Raw genomic sequence first — 21,393 nt, forward strand, 5'->3', positions numbered from 1 at the left:
AAGCAAATGGACATACTATTGTGATGTAAAGTTAGAGCCTAAGAAACCTCTTATGTCTGATAAGCTTTACTTTTTCAAAATAATTCCCAATGCCTCTGTACTATAATGATTAAACTCAGATGAGTTGAATCATTATAGTCTTCCTAAAATGTTGATGTTTAGGAAAAATGAGCATTTGGAACCATGTCAAGTGACTGTATTATCCAGCATCATGCTGTATCATAAACACATAAAAGCTTATACAAATGGAGCAGAAAGGCAAATTCACTTAATCAAGCTGAAGGGAATAAATAAATCGTCCAACAAGGATTCTCATACCTTATGTGGAATACATTCACAAGGGGGGGGGGGGGGCTGGCGCTCCACACATGCAAACACATGGAGAAAGATTCCTTCTCCCCCACAGCCTCTTTGCCTCTCCCCCTTACCACTCACTTCCCTGATATCCTTCCTGGTCCTTCCCTCCCCCCTTCCTCTCTCTCACACAAATACACGTGTGCATTTCACCACTTCCCAGGCCTGGCCTGCCCTGCGGGGGGTAGGCCTGGGCTGGGCAGCTTGCTACCACCACCACCACCACCACCACCACCACCAGCGCTCTGAGGCCCAGCCTTGGGCCTCAAGAGCTCTGCTGGCAGCAGCCACATTGTCTCGTGGCTTCCCAGCCTGCCCCACTCCACAGAGGGTGGGACTGGCCAGGGAAGATGCATTCTGCATCAATAAGTATGACAAAATAGTATAGTCAGAGCTCTAGATACAATTGCCGATGGAAGTCCTAAAATTAGCAAACAGAAAAGGCTAAAGCAAAAGAAAAAACACCTGACTCCAGACAGAGTTGCACAGTAGACCAGATTTTAAGATGACTTCTACATCAAAACAAGAGGATTTCAGGCCTTCAATGATTGGAGTACTCTTAATACTGGGAACAGAACCAAATAGGTTTTTGTTTTGATTCTGGCACAAGACTGCAGGCACAGCCCTTCATTTTAAAACATAATAACCAGTCGTCTGTATTCACTGTTGTCCTGGCACTGTGGTTACTGCTCAGGAGGTAACCGCACTCCAGAGAGAATACATGCCAGGCAGATATGCATCTCATTTTAGGACTGGACAAACAACAGAATGTTCCCTCATTGTTAATATTTAGGGACTAACAGAACCGTTATCTTTTTGTGCATGTGTTAGCTAGCAACAGCAGCATCCAGAATTTTCGTTAAGAGTCTACAGCCCGCATCAAGTAACAGCAAGCAGTAATACAGGATTGGCCTAATTCCACATTCACTGTCACTCCCTCCCCCTTCTTTGGATAAACATATTCCTGAGGTAGCTGTAGATTATTTAAAATGTTTTCAACAGCCCCCCCCCCACTATACTTCCTTAGCAGACACCAAAAACAACATAAAACTCTCAGTCTGTTACTTAATCCAATCCAGCCTTCAAATCCATTTCAACTATAAGAACAACTGCTGTTATTTCATTTTCATACTTGTTAGGGATGAAAGCTGCTGCTACAGCACAGATTCTCAAGTTCCTTCAAAGACAGTGCAGCTGAAAGTCAAGTTGGCATATGTTTCCCAAGGGGAACACAGAGATAATACCAAGAGCCCTGCTGCTCTGCAAACAGTACTCAATATATTGTTGCCACATATACAATCTTCCCCTTGTGGAACAACTTGAGAGGGAACAAGTCCTGCCAGTAGGAAGCAGAAAAGAGCTGCACAAAGTACAGAAGACAGCCAGTGTGGTGGAGTGGTTAAGAGTGGCGACATCTAATCTGGCGAGCCAGTTTTGATTCCCCATTCCTCCCCTACATGCAGCCACCTGGGTGACCTTGGGCTTGCCACAGCACTGATAAAGCTGTTCCGGCTGAGCAGTGATATCAGGGCTCTCTCAGCCTCACCCACCTCACAGGGTGTCTGTTGTGGGGAGAGGAAAGGGAAGGTGAACGTAAGCCGCTTTGAGACTCCTTCGGGCAGTGAAAAGTGAGGTATAAGAATCCAGCTCTTTTTCTGAGAGTCTGCATTATCATCAAATACCCTCCCTTCCTCCACAGGCTAGTTTTTCTGCTTAAAGGAGCAGCTTGGTTTTTAATTAAAAAAACATTCAAATCATAGAATAATAGAGTTGGAAGGGACCTCATGGGTCATCTAGTCCAATCCCCTGCACTATGCAGGAAACTCACATCCCAATGGCTCATCTACTGTAACCTGCCACCTCCTTAAGCTTTCACTGAATCAGCCTCTCCGTCAGATGGCTATCCAGCCTCTGTTTAAAAATTTCCCCAGATAAAATGACAAGTAATTCCTGGAAGTGTACCAGCAGTTCATTATAAACAAAAAAGTTAACTGTCCACTTTAAAGGCACCGAAGGGGCAGAACGGATGAGGAAATCAACATTTGCTGCAGAGGCAGCTATAAGCATCATTTGAAGAATTAAATTGGAAGTAGATATCAAAGGCAGTTCCCATTTCCTCTTTGCTGGTATATTTTTACCCACCCATCCAAACATACCTCTAGTTGTTTGGTGATACTCTGTGGACTATTCAGTATACAACCATTTCTTCACCAAATTTACCATGAAGCCCTATCTATACAGTTAGCCATAACTTTGTGTTAAACACTTCTGGCAAAAACATCACAGCACCTATATTTTTGCATATTGCAACCAGCTGCTTATTGGAACATTTTAAAAAGCTTATATGAGCAGGTCTATTTGTACAAACATTATATGAATTCCTGTTTGCCAGGATTTAAAGTATGAAATAATTTTCAGGTTTCTTGACACCACTCTGGTGAAAATTCATTTAAGAGAACTAGCACTGCAGTACACAACTTACATCTTCTTCTGTGTTTCCTGACAATGCACGCATTTCCTCTCTTTCCTGCTCCATGAAGGGAATGAGATGACCAACTGCTTTCTTCATAACTCGAGCAGACTTAATCACCTGAATAGACAGATCAAAATAACAACTTGAGTTTTCAAAATTCTTAATTAAATGCATAAATGCAACCCAGCAACATGCCGCATTGCTCAGACGACCAACAAGCTCCAAACTAAAATGATTTTCTCAACTTTCCCTATTAACATGACTCCACGCTGTTCAGGTCCATCCCCAGTTTCATCTCTCTGGTTCTCTCAATCATTATGGAGGACTATTTCCTAAAGAACAGGACCAATTTTTTGATGAAGTTGTCCCCAAGACAGCTGCCTGCTTACATAAGCTGAGCTGTGCAGAGTTCACATTTGCTAAGTTATTGTAGAGCATACAAAATACTAGTGGTTTGGGGGAAAAAACAGCCTTGCTCTAGAACTGAACGTACAAACGAAGTCAAACTATGAACACATAAAAGTGTATCATAAAATGACACATGAATGCAGCAGGTTACTAGCCCAGTCAGAATTTGTTTTTCATGCTGGAAAGATGAATTTCTACACGCAAGGTTAAATCAATAATTATTGGGCACAATTAAAGCAGCATCATTTGCATAGTATTTAGTGATACCCTAAACGTTAACTTCTGGGGCGTTGAAGATTCCTATCGAATTCAGATCTTGCCACTGAGCTGAAGGTAACATATATTCAGACTAGGCAAAATCAATGGTATCTCTTTCTTTGTCTCTTTCAAGAGATAAATTTGAGACAGACCAACAGAAGTGTTTCACATCTCTCCTTTACCTGAGGCAGAAACATCTTGCCAGCCCCAAAAAGATCACCAACTATTTTCATGCCATTCATCAAAGGCCCTTCAATTATGTTCAGAGGTCTGGGATACTTGTCTTTGTTTAATCTGGCTTCTTCTGTGTCCCCAATTACATATTTATCAATGCCCTGGAAAATAAAACTATAATGTTAATGTACCATAGTGTCTGTACTGCAGATACATTTTATAAAAGTTATGCCCTGCCTTATGTCTGCAAACTCTAGCTGGATAGCATAACAGGAAAAGCTGTAGGTCACAAACATCGTAATTAGAAGAAGAGTTGGTTCTTATATGCTGCTTTTCTCTACCAGAAAAACCCCAGCCTGTGAAAATGTGCTGGTGTCCAACAGCATTTATTCAAATAATTCTTCATCCAAGGAATATGGGTGGTTTTTAAAACAGGTTATTTTCAAAGTTTGCTGAATATTTAATGATTTCAAGTGTTTGCCAATAATTTGGGTAAGATACAGAATTAAAGTTATTATGTATTACATTTTGATCCCAACTAGCTTTGATATGGAAATATGCATAGAAATTCACCTTGACAAGTGCATACTCCAATCTTTCCTCTACGGAGCAATTTCGCCATTCATCAGTTTGTACCACTTTCTTTCCACCTTGAGCATGGGTCTGAAATTGAGATAAAGATTCCTTTGGTGTTATTGCTCAAACAAACAAACAAAAAACCCACCACTATGCACATCCCTCATTTTCTTGTATTTTTAATTTTCTCATGTTGGCCAGCCATATTCAAGCTTTTATTATGGTGAACCATTTAAGGGCTGTTTAAAGCCAATTCAAATATTCAAGAATATCAAGAGAGTTTTGTAGCCTAGGAAGGACAAGGTACAAACTTGAAATCTGTTTGCGACACATTTGTGTAAAAGGAGATTTATGTAAAAGGATGAGGGGTAAAGAACAAGGCTTGGTATTCTAGCATGTATGGCTACAGGGTTTAAAAAAAATATCCTACTTTACTCTCCATTCCATAACAGCTTATAGTCTTCACACCATCTCTGTGATGTGGCAGGTTCAGCGACTGACTGGCCCAGAGAGCAGAGGGAAAATCCAGACTTCTATCTTCCAAATCCTAGTCTTTCTTTTTTCATAGTGGGTGCAAGCAAGGCAAAAGGCAGGGGGAGGGGGAAGCTCATTGAACATTCGGTAGGAGAAAACTATCTGAGCACTCCTGGTCCTTGTTGCTGAGGCGGGTGGAGGCAGGTACCGTGGCATGAGGGGGGAAGAAAGGGCCATCAGCGGAGTCCCCCTGTGCAGGTTGTGCATTAGTCTGACATTCTAACCACTATATCATATAGCATGATAATATCTTTCTCAATCAAGTGAAAATTTAACACAACAACCCTCTTGTTTTGGCTAGCTATCACTCAGGTTGGATGCAGTTGAGTATAAATAACTTCTTGGCTTCTCCCCCACAGCAATAGGCTATCTTGGGTTACCTTGTCTCTGTATCATTCCAGTCTTAATATATGTTCTGCCAGGAACAAATAAATGCTTAAAAAACGAATATGGGACACAGCTCTTTAAGCTGACAGGGCTCAGGAACACCTCGATCTGGCAGTAGGGAATCATACCCAAAACTTTGTGCCAGAAAATTATCTTTACGCTCTAGAATTTTGCAAATACCACAGAACTTTCACCACGGGTCACTTTAAAAGCCTGCTCTAAGCCCCATTATATGGGAGATATTTATACATTCCCTCTTCCCAACAGTTCCTGCCCACTGAATGCAGTCAAAACAGTGGGACACATATTACACTGTCTACTTTACCAGGATACTCATTCCATATATCTCACCCCTATTCTATCCAAACTCCAAGAAAGACCTGATAAATTCTATATTTACTTCTTTCTAGCAGCCTAATCTAAGAAGACCACCTTTAAAGTGGCCAAATCCTGCACTGAGGCTCTAGCCATAAGGAGATATTCTAAACTTTTTAATAAGTTTAAATTTGTAATCAGTTCTATTTATAAGGCTATACATTTTAATCCTTGTGTATTATTTTTATATTTGTATATGTAAAATGCACTAGAAAAGCGTCTATCTGATCCCTGATAATAATAAATATTGAAATGAAATATACCACATGGGAATTGTAGGTCACATTAGGGTAGCTGTGTTTTGTTTCCTTGATATTTCTAACAAATGGACTAAAATCTCCTAGGTTGACCTTTCAAATTATTTGAAGCCGAGGCCTGCAATTTACTTCCTATTGTGGCAAGTAGCCAATTATGTGAGTTCCTTGCCACTAAGGCATGTACAACCCCATCAAGCCTATGTTTTGACTTAGGAATGTGCCAGTATGGCATGTTCCTATGGGTTTTCTGCATTTCATATGTTGTCAGTTATGAGTTAGTTGCTAATATCATTGATGATTGTGTTTCTCATGTCATGCCAAAATAATATTGAAAATACATCAATTTTAATGGGAAAATTGGAGTAAGGTGGAAAATGATGTAAAAATAAAGACTTGTGAGGGTTTTGAACAAGAAGAAAGCAAAATCAAAACATGAACATTAAGGACAGAAACAGCAAACAATCTGGTCTCATCTCTAATTCTGCCACAGAGGAACTCATTTTCAAGCCAGTGATGCTAAATTACCATAAATTACCCATACTACAACAAATGAAAGGACCCACTACTGGATATAGTGAAGTCTGACACTACTCAGTTTCCTGAGTCAATGGAGAAATAATTTTTAAAAACTTGCTAGATATCACATCCGCGGGAAGACCTCTAGAGTTCTAAGTTATTTTGAAGTGATCTTGATCAAAATCAATCACTCCATTACTGTGTTGATTAGTGACTTCTAATTCAGATGCAGCTTCCACTGATCCATTCCCAAATCATCTTCATGACATATGGAGGCTGATCAGAAAAGGCTGCTTACTGTTCTGCAAAAAGAAGATTTTTCTGCTTCCAAATGAGAGAAGGCATTAAAGGGCAAATGCTCCAACAATGGAAAAAGAAATGCTGAAAGAACTAAAGTGTTGAAGGGTTCTCCCCCCCCCCCAAGAATTTAATTTAAATTTATCCCTGGCCAGCCTAGTGGCAATTCATTTTAAGAATCTAACAAATTAATTTGGCTTTGTTACAGTTCCTGATGGCTATAGTTTATGTTATGTCACGTAATGAATCACAAATTAATCAAAAGCCTTACAGAACTAGAACATTTAATCTGCTTAACTGAGCAGCTCATCCTATTTTGCTCTGTTTGAGAAAGAGCTTCAACTGTTGTCCCACCTGCCTTCATTTACATTTATCTGAGGTCATAAAACTATGTGAAAGTTAATCCGGTCAATGAGGCAAACATGCACCTAGGATTCCTGGACCTAGGATCCATGCTTGCTTCAACTAGACTATGGCGTCAAGCAAGTCCAGCTCTGCTTCAGCTACTGATTTGCAAATGGCAAGTAGCAACCTGCCTCTGAAAACCTTTCACATAATGATGTATCAGTGCAGATAGATAAATTCCACAGTCCCACGCCAGCAAATATGTAGGGCCAAAAATGCATTCCTTTGTTCTACTTTCCTTTCTACTGTTCCTATTTTCCTTCATCCCTTTTATACATCAACCATATGTTGTGCCTTTTCTCTTTAACTTCCTCCTGAAGACACATTTTTGAAGCCCTTAATAAAGACCTTAACTATTCACTATGCTAATATGCTATGTTACAGTCAACCCCTACCCTCATGTCCTGTTTACTGGCACACAGCAGACAAATGGAGATAGTTTCTAGATGTCAAGACTTTGCAAAGCAGTTTCATGGTCAAGTACCAAAATACAGTTCCAAGGTAGACAACAGACAAGGGTAGGCAATGCTCACAGCTTCAAGTCTGAACAAGGATAGGAAGATGCAGGCCAGGATCAGAGACAAAAAGTCAATGCAGAGCACAGACAGCAAGGTCAGCAGTTAACAGACATGTTGCTTCTACACTGCCACTCCTTTCTCTGTGGCTTTTAAACATTCTGTATTGTTTCATGTAGAGCCTCTTGTGGCGCAGAGTGGTAAGGCAGCAGACATGAAGTCTGAAGCTCTGCCCATGAGGCTGGGAGTTCAATCCCAGCAGCTGGCTCAAGGCTGACTCAGCCTTCCATCCTTCCGAGGTCGGTAAAATGAGTACCCAGCTTGCTGGGGGGTAAACGGTAATGACTGGGGAAGGCACTGACAAACCACCCCATATTGAATCAGCCATGAAAACGCTAGAGGGCTTCACCCCAAGGGTCAGACATGACCCAGTGCTTGCACAGGGGATACCTTTACCTGATTGTTTCAAGTGCTTACTGGCTGCCTCAGTCCTGCTCCTGCAAGCACTCATCTTGACTGTAGGTACTGGGCTGGCATTGTGCTGTGTTGCCAGACAGGCACTGGGTCTTCTGACTTGAAGGCCTCTTCTCCAAAGATGTCCTTGAGGATCTGGTGATGGGATGAACCGGCCAGCTCTCTGTTGCCAACCCAGGACTAGAAGGCTGAGGGGCCACTGTTAGTTCTTGACTTAGGATTGATGTCTGTCCCCTCAGAAACTGCCTCCTCCTGCAGTGCCTACACAGCCGGCAGTAGGTTGGTGTCTGGTCTGATGACTGACTCTTCCTCAGAAAAGTCTTCTGTGTTGCTTTGCTAGGCTTGGCTGGTCCACAACATCTCAATATAAACTACGTATTATCCTTTCCCCATGATCTGAATGTTTTCTTACCCATATATAAAGATGCACATGTTTATTCATAGCCCTTGCAATGCTGCAGTTACACTTAAATAAACAGAACTTAAATATATACAAGGAGCAGGCAGCCATTGCCCAATAAAAAGGAGGACAATGTGAGAGCCTGGGTATGTGCACAGCTCCTGGATAGTGGGGGGGGGGGGGGGAGAAGGATTTGTTTACTTAAATATATATCCAACCTTTCCGTAAACAGATCCTTTTTGGTCCTGGCCCCAACCTGGTGGAATGAACTCCCAGAAGAGCTGAGGGCCCTGCAGGAACTTACATGGTTCTGCAGGACCTGTAAGATGAAACTGTTCTGCCAGGTCTAGGGGGAAAATCTAGGGGGCCCTCCATATTTTAAAGCATTTGGTTTTAAATCTCTCTATATCTGGATTGGTAGGCACCCCTAGGAGTTGCCCCCTGAGGCACTGGAGGGGGGTCGGGGGAGAGGAGGGGTTTGGGTTTTCATTCGTCTACTGCTGCAGTCTGGATGTTCATTTAATGTTTTAATGGTTTAATGTATGTGTTTGTTTTTTATTGTAACCCGCCGCAAGACACAATGCTATAGTTGTGGCTAAGAAATCAAACAAATAAAATAAATAAACTATGCACACAGACTTCCAGCAACCTCTAGCTGGGCCTGGGAACTCTGACCCTACTCTCCCTTCAACAGATTTTGGGCAGAGGTTTTCATGCTGACAGCTTGCTCCTTCAGTTGTCAGAGTTTCAGGAACAATCCTGACAAGCACAGAATCACAATGCCTCACAACGCCAACCCACTTCAGGGACTAAATGCTACCTCCCTTCCTATATAGCAATGGTTTTCAATCTTGAGGTCCCGACCCCAAGTGGAGTTGCCTGGTTGATGGCTGCTTCCGGCACGAATGGCCGCTTCAGACACCAAGGCGCCCTAGCCCTACCCACATGCTTTTTGAGCACCATGGCATGAGGACAAGGTGTGTGAGGGTCCCTAGAGAGTAGGCCCAGTGAGCAAGCTGGGATACTGATAGAAGAGCAAACACCAGAGGAGGGAGGGCAAAGGCAGGAGGGCTCCTACAGACCTGGGCAGCCCAGGCAGCTGCCCACAGGAAAGCAAAGGTGGTAGAGCAGAAGATGAAAGGTGAGAGGGCTCCTGCAAAGCAGGGCGGCCCAGCCATCACCTTTTTATACATAAAATTTCATTGCCTGGGAGATTTCTTGAAATTGTTACTGTTTGAAAATTTCCCGTGTTCTGATGTAAACTTTGTGGTTGGGATGTCTTTCAGATATTCACTTATTTTTTTTCTCCCCCTTGAGACATAGTTCTTTTTGAATAATCCTGAACAAGCACTGATAAACTGTTCTTGTATTTCTTTTTCTGCATATGTAATTTGATCTTCTTTCTTTAAAGGTTATTACTTCTTCCCCCCTTCTTCCTAAAACAGTATTCCAAATATCTACCAAGTTTGTTTGCATGTTCAAAAATACTTCTGTTTTAGAATTTTTTTTTCTGTATCTCTTCCATTTCTAACATATCTGATTTTTTTTAATTGTCTGATCTCTGCTAGCATGTCTTTAGTGTATCTTTAGTGGTTAGGAGTGTGGACTTCTAATCTGGCATACTGGGTTCAATTCTGCGCTCCCCCACATGCAGCCAGCTGGATGACCCTGGGCTCCCCACGGCACTGATAAAACTGTTCTGACCAAGCAGTGATATCAGGCTTTGCGGGACAAAGGGAGACGCAGCCAGCCTCTCAGGCTTTGATACTAATTCTTTCAATGAGGTTTTCATTCAATGAAGCCTGCTTATTGGGAGTATTTGACAGAACCTCACAGAATGTTATGGCTCATGTCTGATTTGAAAATGAAGACAAAATATGAGTTACCTGAGCAAAATGTAAAAGCTTCTCTGTTGCATCTGGATCTTTATTCCAAATCAAATCTTCACATAACTTCAAAAGTTCCTTATGAATATCATCATATACTGGCAAATTCCCTGCATTCACGATTCCCATGTCCATTCCAGCCTGAGAAAACCGGGGGGTGGGGGGAGAAAATACAGGACTATATCTTACAACTCTGCTCACTGGAGGATGATGCATTTCAGTGGGGTAAGGCAGGTCCCACGAGCAGAAGAGCCTCTTGCACTGACAAAATGCAATAACCCTAGCTGAGCAGAGTGGTAGATGCAGTTCAATTAATACAACAATATAACACACTGCTAATCACATGATACTTTGATCATAATGCATACTTTTACCTTAATAGCATGGTAAAGAAAAACCCCATGCATTGCTTCTCGAATAGCATCCATTCCTCGGAAGGCAAAAGACAGATTGGAAAGACCACCACTGACTTTGACACCAGGTAATGTTTCCTAAAAACACCATGTGAAGTATTAGTATGCTCATAAATGGTCAAAAATCTTGTTCACTATAAAAGACATAAGGGCCACTTAATGAACACATGAAGAATATCCTTAATAACAAACAGAATCAAAGTCACATAGTCCTGACAGAAATAGCTGCAATTCCACTATATAAGAGGGTACCAATCGGAGAGGGATAATCAAGCTGGTACAGAGGTTCAGGCTGGTATGCTGCCAGTATGCAGATGACACTCAGCTCTTCCTCCTGATGGATGGCCACCCTGATTTGTCCCCAGAATCTTTAGCCAGCTATCTGGAAGTAGTGATGGGATGGCTCAAGCAGAGTCATCTGAAACTTCAAATATGGAGGTCCTGTGGCTGGGTAGAACCGGTCCAATCACGACTGCCCATCCTGGACGGGGTACAACTGTCAGTAGTTCACTCCACCAGGAACCTGGGCACGATCCTGGATGCCTCCCTTCCCATGAAGGCACAGATTGCAAGTGTAGCACAGCTAACGTTCTACTATCTGCGCCCTACTTGGCCCCGGAACACCTAGCTACAGTGATCCATGAGACAGTCACCTCTAGACTGGATTTCTGCAACTCACTCTATGCAGGCCTGCCCTTAACCTTGATCTGGAAATTACAACTGATCCAGAATGCAGCAGCCAGGGTCCTCACAGCAACATTGTGTAAGTCCCACATCCAGCCTGCCCTCCAACAACTGCACTGGCTACAGGTTAAACCCGGATCAGGTTTAAAGCCTTTAAATGACATACGCCATCTGGGACCGCCTCACTGTCTATTCCTCCCAAAGAGGTCTATGCTCTGCCACTTTCACCTGGCTGGTGATTCCTGGCCCCAAAGAAGCACACCTGACCTCAACCAGGGCCAGTTTTCTCTGTCCTGGCCTCCACCTAATGGAATTAGCTCCCAGAAGAGATCAGGGCCTTGTCAGAGCTAGCTCAATTCCACAGGGCCTGCAAAATGGAGCTCTTCCACCAGGCATTTAGTTGAGGTCAACTGAACCAACAACCATCACCTGGCCTGACCAGAACCACCCACCCCCTTCCTGAATCCTGAACTGACCAACTTTTTGGGTATAGTTAATATGTTAGCTATGTTATATAAATTATGATTTATTATGCAACCACTCTTACTACTGTTGTTCATTTGATGTTATTCTGAATAATAATGTACTTATCGTCTTGTTTCCTATGTTCTATGGAAACTGCCCTGAGCCTCAAAGGGCAGGCGGTATATAAATATAAAATTAAATAAATAAATAAATAATAACATTGCCAATTTTAAGAAAATACTGACAGAAGGATGAACCATGTCATGTCATGTCTCAGAACATGGACCATGATTTGGGTCTTTTGCATTCTGGCACACAGAAAATTTAGTATTGTTGGATTTTTTTTTCCTCTCAGCTTATATATCGCCTCAAAAATCCTTCAAAATAAGAGCTGGTTTATCAACTGGAACACTTACTCCATTTTGGAATATTTACTCAATTTCTTTCTTGCATAACCACAGTACATTCAGTCACTAAGGAAAGAACATGTAACTCATATCTCATTACCACCAGATGTATCAGTACGAGCATAAAGCCAAGTAGTTCAGGAAAAATATCCTGGAACAATAAAAATCCAACTTAAATGTTCAAGGCTGTTTCATACATTACAAAATTCTTCTAAGGAAGACAAATTAAAATGTTGTGTGGGCATGCACATGCTCAAGTAAATACATATTACTCACATTTAAATTGCAACAAGAATGTTTATAATCTGTCCGATCCTAATACTACTTTACCTAACAGGGAAGGCATGACATTAAATGAAACAAGTAAATACTAGTAAACCCTCTTTTCCCTCTCCTTGACTTTAGAAAGAAACAGGGTTATACACTCAAACAACATAGACAGTAAGAACCAAATTTTCCTCTAAAATTATAGATATCTCAACACATTCAACAAAGACTCAAGAAAAAACTGTTTATGGTATTCAGTCTGGAGACAGAATACAGAGACAATAATGGAACTTATGCTAATTAAATTAGGCAGTTTACACATGGTTTGCCAAAGGCCTTTGGCTAAACTACCAATATCTTGCAAATATTGCTCCATTTAGTTATTGTAAGTATTTTTACAATATACAATTAATGGTCTGAGCTATTTCAGACTACTATCTACATTCCTCATACTTTTCTTATGGGAAGGAATAATAAGGTCCTACTAGAATACAGAAAGCTCTGTTGTTCTAATAGGTCACTGTTTATATTATGCTGTAAAATCAGAATCCAGTAGCATCTTTAATACCAACAAAGATTTATATATCTTTGTTGGTCTTAAAGGTGCTACTGGATTCTATATTGTGCTACTTCAGACCAACACAGCTACCCATTTGAATCTATATTATGCTGTGTTACATTTTGCTTCTTTCTCTCCCAAACACAAAAGAGACAAAATGCTCCATACTAAAATCCCCCAAACTTACTTTTATGGTTTTAGTTGCACTGATAAAGTTAATGGCATACATATTATGTTCTTCCATTCCAGTACCAATGGTCAGAATGTTGGGATCAAAAATGATATCATTTGGATTAAAACCCACTTTGTTCACTAGAAGGTGGTAAGCTCTGCGGCAGATCAAAATCTTTTCTTCTGTTTCTGTGGCCTAAAAAATAAAATGAGTGAAGAAAGGAAATATACAAATTACAGTCCAGGCCTTATTTTATTTAATCTAGATTTCAAGTACTAGAGGATGACTTGTGCTAGGAGATGGACAGAGGGGGCATGATGCTGTTGATTCTCCTGGACCTCAGAGAGGCTACTGATATGACTGATCATGGTATCCTTCAGAACTCCTTTTTGGAGATAGTACTGGGAGGATATCTAACCGGAACGGCCCAGACTAGCCTGATCATATCAGATCTTGGAAGTGAAACAGGGTCAACTGTGGTCAGTATTTGAATGGGAGACCAACAAGGAATATACTATATAGATGCAGGCAATGCAAACTGAACCCACCAGTATTTTGCCATGAAAATCCTATGAGGTCGCTGTAAGTCAGCTGCCACTTGATGGCAAAAACAAAACAAAACTGGAAGCACTGATTTCTGGTGGTTTCAGTCCCCCTGGCAGGCAGGTTTCAGGAAGTGGTGCTAGGGGACTAGTACTTGGCCTCTTGGCCTTTAGGAGGACAGCCTCAGTTTCACATGTGATGGTCCTAGAGCTTTGGAATGCCCTTCTTGTCTGGTTCCACCTTTTCAAGAGTTTCAAAAAGGGTTAAAAACTTCTCCTTTGGCTTTGAGTGCCTTTACTTCTAAACTGAGATCAGGACTCTAGTGATACCGACTCCCACAGTGAGGTTCAAATATAATAAATTTGTTTATGACTGCCTTTTTTTCTTTATTCTGGCTTCATTAACTGATGCCTCGGTTGTCTTGTACCCACCTTCAAGAATACCAATGACCTCAGTAAAATACATGTCCCTAAAACTGCCCCAAGTCTGATATGCATAGTTGAATGCTCCCATTCTATTTTGATCTGCTCTGCTCATTTATTTAGCAAATCCAGATTATGGATTGGATCCCCCCCCCCCCAAAGCTAATCAGTGGCACAAAAAGACATCTGTACTGACCTGGCCCACTTCATCAAAGGCCATAACTACCACAGCTGCTCCATACTTTTTAATCTGTCTTGCTTTTATCAGGAAGTCCTCTTCACCTTCTTTCATACTGATGCTATTCACTACGCATTTGCCTTGACAACACTTCAGCCCAGCCTCTATCACTGAGAAATTTGATGAGTCGATACAGAGTGGCACCTGGTATCAGTGGAACAAAAGTCTAGATATTATTAAAGCAAATGATCAATTTTTTCTTCAGCATTCACTGAAACAGAAATAGAGGGATATCAAAGCAGCCCTGTTATTTGCAAAGCTATCTGAGAAAACTTACTTCATGCAAGGTTGAATCTGGAGCAGCTATCTCATTTACCCCTAATTAAGCCACTGGCTACATGAATCTCTGAGACCACGTATCACACCGCTTGAGAACACCATCAGACAAGCATGCAGTCCAGCACACTTTAAAGTGACAGTGCACCATCCAATAAGCAGCAGGCATGGATTCCATGTACCCAGACAATATAAGGTTTATTTCTTTTTCAATAGCATATTTTAGAATATTCTTTACAGACTATGACATCACCCACAAGACACTTCCTATACTGCCTAATAGCTATATTTGTCATGAACAGACAGTTTTGAAGGACACTAAAAGTACACCCGTGGAAACAACATTGAGCAGAGCAGATTCCTGCCAATTTATAGCAGCTTCTGCCAGCTCAACAGAGGAGAGAAAAGAGGCTTCAGGCTGAGTGTAATGAGATAACATTTCTCTCCCTGGAAGACAATTCCATTTCTCACTTCTCACACATTCTGCATGGACTGCCAGTGGACAGACACTCCATGAGGACTCAAAGCTGCTAGAAAGCTATCACCCACTGGTCTGAAGAACCTACTGCCAATCTCAGTATAGTTAAGTGAATGCAGATTACGCAGTGTTTCTGTGTGTTAAGAGAGAAGAAGAAGAAGAGTTGGTTCTTATATGCCGCTTTTCTCTACCCAAAGGAGGCTCAAAGCAGCTTACAATCACCTTCCCTTTCCTCTCCCCACAACAGACACCCTGTGAGGTGGATGAAGCTGAGAGAGCGCTGATATCACTGCCCAGTCAGAACAGTTTTATCAGTGCTGTGGCAAGCCCAAGGTCACCCAGCTGGCTGCATGTGGGGGAGTGCAGAATCAAACCCAGCTCGCCTGTAGCTTTTAGGTTACAGAAGATACAGATATCTCCTACCACAAATCCTTGTACCTCTGGTGCTTTTTACAAAGTACTGAAACAGTAGTTTACTATTCTTGCCTGAACTGAATCCTCCCTTCAAGAAGTATTTCCACAGACTTAAAACTGCAGTCGATAAGGAGGCTGTATGACTGTCTTAAGGTTTCTGACTGGATCTCATCATTTAACCAATGGGCACCCACAGAAGTCACAACAGAACCCACACATGTCTACTGAGACACAGCTGGTCACACTTCTGAGGCTGCAGGGTACAGAATAAAGCACTACAGTTGGGCACAAAATGAACAAGTGCAGCATGAGAGGATAACAGTACCACTTTAACCATTTGAAAATTTATCCATGGTCCTTGGCCATAGCATCACAGGTAGTTTTCTTGCTTACTTTTAGTCTTTTTAGTAGGACCTTTCAGAGTAATTTGCAGTTTGACTGTGAAACTGCTTGTATAGCCTTTTGTATCTTTAAAAATACTTCCAAACTTCTGTTATGGTAATACCTGAACAATTCAAAATGTCATCTTCTTTGTAGACTCTAATGCCTTTTTAGATATTATAGCATGGGAGTTCTTTTTGCAGGTTCATCTGACCTAAAGTGTAAAGACTGACTACAGCAATGGTAGGGCCAATGTAACATGTTCTCATGACTTTCAGCTTCTGGTGCTAGTCTGGCTGACACTTTTAGGTTGTGCTCTGCTTCAAGAAGCTTTATTTAATTTTCAGTTTCTATTTGCTTCTCTTATCTGTTCTTTGTTAGCCTATTTTAGTTGCTCCTTTCATTCCCCCCCCCCTCATTTTATTTGGACTGCTTTTTGGGTAATTATTTTCAGTGCTCAGCCAATTCCTTCGTCTCTCTCCCTATTAAATCTAATCATGTAAGGAGTAGTAGGGCATTTCTAGCAGTTCTTTAGCTTTATTTAATTTTTTTGTAGCCCTCTAACTTGAACTTTCAGAAAAGTTAGAAGATTTATTAGTTTAAACCCTGACTACCTTTCTTGTCTTCACCCTGCAACTGCATGTAGGTTTTATTTTAACTCTTTAAAACTAATCTAGGAAAAATTGGAGTTTATAACTGATTATTTATTCAATTCTTCCATAAAGAAGCAGGATAATCCAGTTCAAAATTAGGGGAAGTGTCCCTACTCCGAGGCAGTTAATGGAATGTATTCCAAGATTTTTTTTTATACAGGGGGATGTTCAATTAAAAGTGAAATCATGGACAAACTGGAAAAGGAGGTGAGGGTTACCATGTTTTCAGATCTATGTATAAATATGGCTAAACAAATAAGGGATGGAACTTTGGTGGTGCAAAATTTCATATCACTAAAGCATCTTTTTGACCAAGATCTCATTAAGCAACAGTCAGATTCCTAGAACTGCTGGCAACAGTATTAACAGTCTACACAAGCAACCTCAGATGCCCGCACACACATTCATGTGCTGTGGAATGAACCCACAGAAAAGTGATTCCCAAGCTGTAACTTAGCACAAAGAATATTCTTGTGTCATTGTAAAGTTGGAAAACGGCTCTTTATAGGCACTTTATTTCCTATAAAGACCTATACTATGCTCTGCTTTTGAAAGATGAAGGAACTATGATATAAAACAGGCACTTTTCATTTTAGTGAAATCTGTGGGTAAGTGTGCCCAAAATATCATGTGCAGGTTTAAAATATTCTCCTTAATGTATTGTAAAAGCGAACTACAAAAACAAGAAAATCCATGTCTGTTGCGAGTTCAATAGCTGGGGCATACAACCTTGGCAATGTCAGGCTCTGAAGCAATGAAGTTGCAGAATCTACTCATAGCGCTTGGTCCATCCAGCATTCCATCATCCACATTTATATCCAGAATCTGAGCCCCCATCTCAACCTGGGCCTTAGCGACACTCAGAGCTTCCTAAAAAACAACAACATCATCATCAAATAATATTTAGAGAGTAAGCCCCTCTTGAGACTCCTTCCCTATACTATTATTTATCTGGATGTAACACAGAATACAAAAAAAACAGTTTCATTTTCTCTTTTCCTCTAGGAAGGGGGGAATGCCAATATTTAAGTGTCTAGTTCTTCCTGTTACTTGAACCTAGGGCACGTCCCTCTTCTTTTCTGACATTAAGATTTGTACACATCCTAAGTGCTTTATTTGTCTATTCAATGTGCTGAAAGAGTCCCTTTCTCTCCAAGCAGCAAGCAACTTTCTTTGCCTCCTCTGGGATCCAATTAATGCATTACCTCAGCAGTATCTAAGCCAGTTGTCCCCAACCTTTTTATCACCAGGGACCGGTCAATGCTTGACAATTTTACTGAGGCCCGGGGGGAGTAGTCCTTTGCTGAGGGATGCTGCTGCCACCGCCTGAGCCGCTGCTCCACTTGCTTTCCCGCTGGCACCCCTGACTTCCCGCTGCCCACTGGGGGCGCTGCCAGCAGCAGCTGCGCAGTGCCACGCTGAGGGAGAGCCCCAGCCACGGCGGCCGCTGGAGAACACCAAAGGTGAGCCGGCGGCAGAGTGGAAGGGCAGTCCCCGAGGCAGCAGCCAGGGAGGAGGATGAGGAGGAGCCATGGCACGGTACCGGTCCCTGGACCGGGGGTTGGGGACCACTGATCTAAGCGACTCTCTCACTTCTTCCTAGCCGATTCAGTGACATATACATGCAGGTACCATACTGATGAGAGCACTGATATGCATCTTTCCAACACTCTTCCCACTCCACTCACACATGCTGGATGTCATTTATATAGGAAGTATAACATTGCCCTCATCTGCAAGGCTCCTTTACCCATGTTAGTAGCCAAGCTATGCCTGTGTCACACATTCCCCTTGACTTCCACATATTTCTCTTACATCCTCTCAAACTCCAGACAGCCAAACCCACACAAGGCTCCGTTCCTCTCTTCTAGCAATCTTGGCATAGTGAACTCAACACTAAGAAAAACTCTGAGCCATGATCACTGTTAGGTCTGTTACCAATATAATATGCAAAATCTGTTTATATACCAAGGCTGTCACCTCTGCAAGAGAAGCATATTCAACATTTTGTTTCATTTGCTGTATGAAAAAGCTACACTTAAAACTCTGGAAGACTGCAGGCGAAGCTTCCTGTCTGCACTTTGTTTCCTAGGAACGACACATGCAAACGTCATGGTTTTTAAATAGAAGAATTATGAAATGTAAAATATAATAAATTAAAAAACAGCTAGAAATTTCTGTAAGTTGTAAATTGAAGGCTTACTTCATAATTGCCTGCCATGATGAGCTTGGCAAACCTTCTTGATCCTGCAACATTGCACCGTTCGCCAATATTAACAAAGTTGGTATATTGTCCAATTCTGAATGGTTCCAGACCTTGAAAGGACAGTTGGATGATCATCACCAGACGAGGAAAAATAATGAACACTGCTTTTAAAACTTTAAACACAAATATGTAGCCTGCCCCAGTGTCAGACAATGAACTTGAGGGGAAGTCTCTCATCTACAAGCATAAATGTTCAGATTTATGGACATCCATATTTAACATTAACTATACTCGAGCCATTCATTCCACATGATAAAACAGGGCTACTCCGAGAGGACTAGGGACAGAAGCTCTTCAGTAGTGGGGTCACATCTCAAAAACTCACTCCCACCAGTTGCCTTAACTGCCTTTTAAAAAATCTTTTGAAATGCTGCTCATTTTTAATTTGCTTGGATTCTTAGGCTCTGCTTGTATTTGATTTCTTCTTTAATTGTATAATTTGGCTGCTTTTGAAGAGGACCTGTTTTTATACCCCTCTTTTCACTACTGGAAAGAGCCCCAAAGCTGCTTATGAAGACTTTTCCCTTTCTCTCCCCACAACAGATACCCTGTGAGGTAGATGGGGCTGAATTATGTGTGCCCTTCAAACTGCAATTTTTCAAAAAGCAGAACATAAATATTCAATATTTACATAAGCTTAAAGAGGGGAGGCTTCAATTACACCAGTGTAGTGTACCAGAAAACATTTTGTGAAAACACCGTAAGTGGTCAACAATTTATGTATTCAGGATATTGTGGCATTATTTCACAACTGTCATACATGAGTAAGAATGCCTGGAAAACCCATGATAGTTGTGCACTGAGCAGTCACATGGGCACACACTGCCAACCACCAGGTGGTGGCTGGAGATCTCCTGCAATTACAAGTAATATCAGGTGAAAGGGATCAATCCACCTTGAGAAAATGGCCACTTTGGAAGGTGGACTCTATGGTATTATACCTGACTGAAATCCCTCCCCTCTCTAAACCCTACTCCTTGACATTTCCAGGTATTTCCCAACTCCAGAACTGGCAACCCGACACAGCCCAAACTAATCATTTGCCCATCATGCCCTACGGAAGGGAATTATTGCGTATATATGGGACTAGAACTGCACTGGGACTAGCAGGTGAGCAAGACATCCAGATGGAGGTTGTAATGCACTGACTTCCTCACCCACCTCAACATACACCCAGTGGAAGTGCCATAAGAAGATGTTCCCTCTCCACAGTAAGTCAGGCAACGTTCACGCAAAGGCAAAGATACTTCCTCACCCAATGCAGCTTCTACAATGGTAGTGATGCCAAGGTGAGGAGCAGGTACTCTTCTGCTATATTACCCAAACTGCCCCAATGGTCTCTCTCTATTAAGAACCTCTGATAGAACCATCATAATAAGATACCTTTAAGAACATTTAGCTAAGGATCCTATAAGCCTTCGTCACAGATGGGCTTTAGCTTTGAAAATAATGTGTACAGACTCCCAACAGACTGTAGGTATCTCAAAGGGGAGCTGAAAAGGATTCCAAAATTTAAATTTAAAAGAACGCAGATTATATAGTTGGAAACACCAGTCTCACTCACCTGACAGCAACATACAGCCTTCAGACACAGAGGAGACAGGAATGCGAGGCTTGCACGCTTTAACTGCTTCTGCTATCTTCCTACAGGACACAAAATCAAAACAGTGGCAAAGCTTTACAATTCAGTTCAACAGCAACGTGCTGTAGACTAATTCATTTCCACTTGTTTCTCACCCTCTTCTGCCAGCTTTCCTTCAAGGAGCTCAAAAAGCTGTTCTAGCCACAGGCACTGCTCCGACCTTCACGAAAGCAGTCCTTAACAGGTTCACTTTTGAGTATAATTCTTTAAAAAAAAATTTTTTTCCTGTTTGCTTAGTAACCTTTGCATTCACTGAAGTGTAACCAATTCACATGTCAAGAATACAATTCCTGCTATAGCTGATCTGTTGTGGTCATGTTAGCCAGACAATTCCATTTATATGTTAAAGTGGCTTTATGAATTGGCATTTAAACAGGCTGAGAGAAAACTGGACAAAAATGCTATCTTTCCAAATACAGCCACTCATTCCATTTAACCATAAAGGTAAAGGGTAAAGGTATCCCCTGTGCAAGCACTGAGTCATGTCTGACCCTTGGGGTGACGCCCTCCAGCGTTTTCATGGCAAATACAATACAGGGTGGACTTGCCAGTGCCTTCCCCAGTCATTACCGTTTTACCTCCCAGCAAGCCATTTAAACATACTTCTACCTTATTTTTAATTTTTTATTAATATTACATGAGCATACAGGTACACACGTCAAAACAAATGTGTACAGTTACTTCATATTCGATTACAACATTAAGCACATATCAGAGAGTGTAACCTGAAAATATCTATATTCCTTCACCAATAACAAAAAATTCAAGCTGCCTATGCTATATTTGTTGCGCTCTGGAATTAACGTGAGAATTCCTTTAGGTTC

At 41.5% G+C, this 21,393-nt stretch overlaps 1 protein-coding gene across 2 annotated transcripts in view; it reads right to left on the reverse strand.

The window, feature by feature from the left end:
• The window catches only part of MTR (5-methyltetrahydrofolate-homocysteine methyltransferase), a 72,059-nt gene that overhangs the window by 20,086 nt on the left and 30,580 nt on the right, over positions 1 to 21,393 (reverse strand). For both annotated transcript variants that reach the window (XM_077345403.1, XM_077345393.1), the window contains exons 12-21: positions 20,492 to 20,571; positions 18,865 to 18,977; positions 17,391 to 17,531; positions 14,418 to 14,603; positions 13,272 to 13,451; positions 10,664 to 10,780; positions 10,290 to 10,430; positions 4,241 to 4,330; positions 3,676 to 3,828; positions 2,837 to 2,944 (exon numbers count right to left, since the gene is read on the reverse strand). In XM_077345403.1, coding sequence (XP_077201518.1) covers positions 2,837 to 2,944; positions 3,676 to 3,828; positions 4,241 to 4,330; positions 10,290 to 10,430; positions 10,664 to 10,780; positions 13,272 to 13,451; positions 14,418 to 14,603; positions 17,391 to 17,531; positions 18,865 to 18,977; positions 20,492 to 20,571 — 1,309 coding nt within the window. The remainder of the gene's footprint in view (positions 1 to 2,836; positions 2,945 to 3,675; positions 3,829 to 4,240; positions 4,331 to 10,289; positions 10,431 to 10,663; positions 10,781 to 13,271; positions 13,452 to 14,417; positions 14,604 to 17,390; positions 17,532 to 18,864; positions 18,978 to 20,491; positions 20,572 to 21,393) is intronic.

Source organism: Paroedura picta, chromosome 1 (genome assembly GCF_049243985.1).
Source record: "Paroedura picta isolate Pp20150507F chromosome 1, Ppicta_v3.0, whole genome shotgun sequence".
Taxonomy (NCBI): Eukaryota; Metazoa; Chordata; class Lepidosauria; order Squamata; family Gekkonidae; genus Paroedura; species Paroedura picta.